We start from the raw sequence: 3873 nt of genomic DNA, 5'->3' as shown, positions 1-3873 counted from the left end.
GCATGGTTTTGAGAAGGAAATAGGTAAGTGGATTTTGAGTTTATGCTTGACTTGTTCGATCAAATTATTTTTCACATGGTCGTTATTAAATAAATAGAAGAGACAGAGGAAAAGAATAAAAAACGAGGCTCATGTGATTCACGCGTTTAAGTCTGACTCTGAGTCTGATTTTGTGAAAGAACCCATTGGTGAGAACTTTTTTTATTTAAATTTTTTGTAATAAAAAAGTACTGTAATAGAATAAGAATCATGGATTCAAACGCCTTAAACAAACGAGTCTAGTGAATTTTGACATTCAATAATCAAACTACAGGGCCCTTTTTCCAAAGTGGATCTCTCTCTCTCACTTTCTCTCTCCTGTTGGAAATCTAATGTCTCATTTATTTTACCGATTTGAATTTAGAATTTAAGTTTTATTACAGTAAAAAGTTATTAGAAATAGTTACATTTAATTTTTTTGTTACAGTAAAAATTTCTTACATAAAGTCACATTTCAATTTAAATTAAAAAATTGAATCAGCGAACTAAACGGGCTCTAAATACATAACACATGTGCGTTTGATCTCACTAATGGCTCCATATCCGTCTATTCTTCAACACTATCAGTTGGCAACAGAGAACAATTAAAGGGAAAAGGCAACAGAGAACAATTAAAGGGAAAAGAGGTGGAACAAAGAAATAGCCACGCACTTATCAGTCCAAACAGAGAGTATATAGGCATCTATTTTAAGCGTAGATGAAATTCGAAACCCAACTTGCATTAGTACCAAGCGAAGCATAGTGCATAGTTCAAGACTTTAATTTGTAAAAATGTATTAAATAAAAAGCAAAGCATGGTATAGGTTCCTATGGTGTCGAACAAATTACAATCTTATGAGAATAGAGCTAAGGATATTATTCTGGTAAGTGAGCTTAGCCCTAGTTTCAAAAAGGAATTTTTGTTGGCCGTGAGTTTTCAGTTCCATAGTCATAGTTGATTTGATTACAGCAATTTGTATACCGTATAACCATATAAAAGCACCGAAATAATATACTTTTTTACCAACCAAGTTAAACTTCGCAGATAATGAAACAAGTAGCTCATATTGATATTTTAAGTTAAAACAAAAAAAAAAAAAAAAAAAAAAAAAAAAAAAAAGAGAAAAAGAAAGAGGAGGTGCTCTAACCCCATCAGAAGCATTCTTAAAAGAAACAAAGCTTGTTAGATAAGAATCCAATCCTATGAATTTTGATTACTTTAATAATTGTTTCGCTTAATTGTTGTAAAGTCACAAAAAAAAAGTACATATAATAATTGCTGAAAACTACAACAGATATATATGATTGCTGAAAACTGTAGTTTCTTTGAGCTCCAATCAACGGCTAATTTCACTTGCTTGTGCTTGAACATCAATTCAATAATCAAGTGACTAACAAAGAAACAGATCATTAGATGCCCTGTCAAAGTTAATGGAGCCAAAATGTGTCAAGTCCCGTTCCTTTTGTTTATTCAAGTTAAGAATTTAAGTTAAAAAAGTAAATTCATATGAGAGAAAATACTGTAATAAAAAAGTTAAATTTAGTTAAATTTTAACAAAACTTCAATTGTGATTCGAATTAGCGAAATGAACGGGGCTAAAAATTTATAGACTAAAGAACGCAATCTACTCAATAGAATACTACCTTGTTGAAATGGTAATTATCTCAATTTTCACTGTTCATGAATCAGAATTTGTTCCTTTCTAAATTTCCACCCCATCTTTCAATTTTTGGAGCACTAGCCACCATGGAATAGAATCTCTTTTGAAATGGACAAAGAATCATACTTTAAGAACTTGACACTAAAACCAAAAACTTACAAAAGCAGGAAAGCAGAAACCAGAACATTGACAAGGATATAACCATCATGTCCACGACTAATGAAGTACAATCTATATATATATAATCCTCAATCTCAAAGCAGAAATAAATATTTCAGTTACATCCAATTAAGGAATAAAAATTTGCGGAGATCCACAAGAGGAAGACATGCTGAGCAGAAGCAACAGCAGCAGGAACTATTTCGCTCCGACCCCGGTGGAGAACTGGCGGCCCTCAAGGGACTACGGTGCCTACACTCCCAACTCTAATGAATCAAATTTTGGGCAGCGCTTGTCAGGATCACGTTCCTTTAGAAGCAACCAAGTAAGTATCCTTTTACATTCCTCCAGAAGAGAGAAACTATTCAGTGATATGATTGCTTGTTTGTTTGATCCAAACCAAAAGATTTTACAAGCTAATCATATACCATCCCTTTTGTCTTCTCATTTCTCAAGAAATGATGCCCGGAAGCAGAAAAATGGAATTTCCTTGTTCGGCACGCTAACTTTTTGTTCATAGAAGAAAATAATTCCGTGATATTAGCTGTTTTTTTTAAATTTATTTTGCCTTTTTTGGGCGCAAATATATTAGGATTCTGGAGGAACAATGGAAGCACAACGGTCATTTGGCAGAAGGACGTCAAGTTTTGGCTCGGACAGGTATATTTTAGTTTACTAATTCTCCTAAAAATTTAAGCCGTTAGAAGGTGGATCAACAATAATTTTATATTTTAATAATATTCACAGGCATTGTTGTGAGTTTCTGTAGATTTCAATATAGAAAATTGGAACAATTTCATTTCCAAGTATTTCATAGAGACATGTTCTCTGTTTTCAGGCAATAGCAAAGTATGAACTAGTAAAATCATTAAGCAGGAAAGATTAGAAAAAAAACTATTTTTCCTTGCTTATGTTCATATCATTACATTACTTCTTATTTGTTTCACTTCTCTTCCTAATCTACTAGTATCCATCACCAAACACTTAGCAGCATCCCAGCACCACAACGGTCCTCCTCAGTTCAAATCATAATCCTCGACAATGACCCGCCAAGAGAATCCAATCCTTGGCCTAGACAGCCATCCCGTGACGTGGCCCCTCCTAGGCCAATTGATCCATGGTACGTGCCTCTCCGACGGACTGAAGAACAATACCCCAGATCGAGTTCCCGGATCGAGCAAAACAAGGCTTTGGAAAATCTAAGAAAGCAAATTTATAATCCGAACTCGAAAAGAATAACAACAAGAATCAACTTGTACTACAGAGACACTCCCGTGAATCCCAAGGAGATCGACAACGAAGAAGATGGCAAAAGGTGTGCCATTTGCTTGGAGGACTTTGAGCGCGGGCAAGAGGTGATGATCACTCCATGTAAGCACATGTTCCATGAAGAATGCATCGTGCCGTGGGCGAAAAGCAACGCTCAGTGTCCCGTTTGCAGGTTCGTTTTCGGACCAAAAACTAGGGAATCTGCAACGCCCTTTAACAGAGGCAATAGCAACAATAATAACACCGAGAATGTGGCCGGTTCCGGCTTATCTACTGAAGAGTTCTTTTCAATTATAAGGGCACTTGGTGACGGTTTCCAATGGAACTATTGAGAATTGTTATGGAAAGCCAAATAATGTTTTATTAAATTTGAGACATTTGTTTGTTTGTTTGTTTGGTATTCTAAGCTCAAGAAAGTTTCCTTGCAAATAAATAATGCTGTCTTTAAGCTAAGAAAGTTTTAGTAAAAAAGCATTACCAAGCCTATAAATGAAGACGTTTTAAAGGAAGTTTTGTGCAACTTGTGGCTTTCAAATTTTACAGAAGGCATCAAGACAAGAAGTTCGTATTCAACATGCTAGCAAAAGCTTAAACGGCAAGCAAGAAAATTGTGACCATTTTAGCGTCAAGTATGAGTTGTCTTTTAAGGCAATTCTTTAGTCAACAAAAATTGATGAAAGATTCTTATATGACGACATGATGTGTAAAGAAGTTGATAAGGATTCTTCTTCTTTTAACAAAGGCTCGGTGTAGGTGTGTGTTATCT

At 34.9% G+C, this 3873-nt stretch overlaps 1 protein-coding gene across 2 annotated transcripts; it reads left to right on the top strand.

Annotated features, from left to right (window-relative positions):
• The first annotated feature begins 1908 nt into the window (after window positions 1-1908).
• LOC21404223 (RING finger protein 44) lies at window positions 1909-3607 on the top strand. Of its 2 annotated transcripts, none has more exons than XM_024169360.1 (3): window positions 1909-2163; window positions 2431-2498; window positions 2830-3607. In XM_024169360.1, the coding sequence occupies exons 1-3, from the start codon at window positions 2008-2010 to the stop codon at window positions 3437-3439; spliced, it is 834 nt and encodes a 277-aa protein (XP_024025128.1). In that variant the 5' UTR covers window positions 1909-2007; the 3' UTR covers window positions 3440-3607. The 2 variants fall into 2 exon arrangements, with proteins under 2 accessions (XP_024025128.1, XP_010102130.1); XM_010103828.2 differs by having other exon boundaries at window positions 1910-2163; window positions 2806-3607.
• Window positions 3608-3873: the final 266 nt, after the last annotated feature.

Source organism: Morus notabilis, unplaced genomic scaffold (assembly GCF_000414095.1).
Source record: "Morus notabilis unplaced genomic scaffold, ASM41409v2 Scaffold269, whole genome shotgun sequence".
Taxonomy (NCBI): Eukaryota; Viridiplantae; Streptophyta; class Magnoliopsida; order Rosales; family Moraceae; genus Morus; species Morus notabilis.
Note: the sequence above shows the minus strand (reverse complement) of the source record. Positions and strands in the feature narration are given on the sequence as shown.

Coding starts and splice junctions, on each gene's coding strand:
- LOC21404223 (XM_010103828.2), top strand. CDS start 2,008: ATGCTGAGCAGAAGCAACAGCAGCAGGAACTATTTCGCTCCGACCCCG. Junction 2,164..2,430: donor GTTCCTTTAGAAGCAACCAA/GTAAGTATCCTT, acceptor CAAATATATTAG/GATTCTGGAGGAACAATGGA. Junction 2,499..2,805: donor TCAAGTTTTGGCTCGGACAG/GTATATTTTAGT, acceptor CTAATCTACTAG/TATCCATCACCAAACACTTA.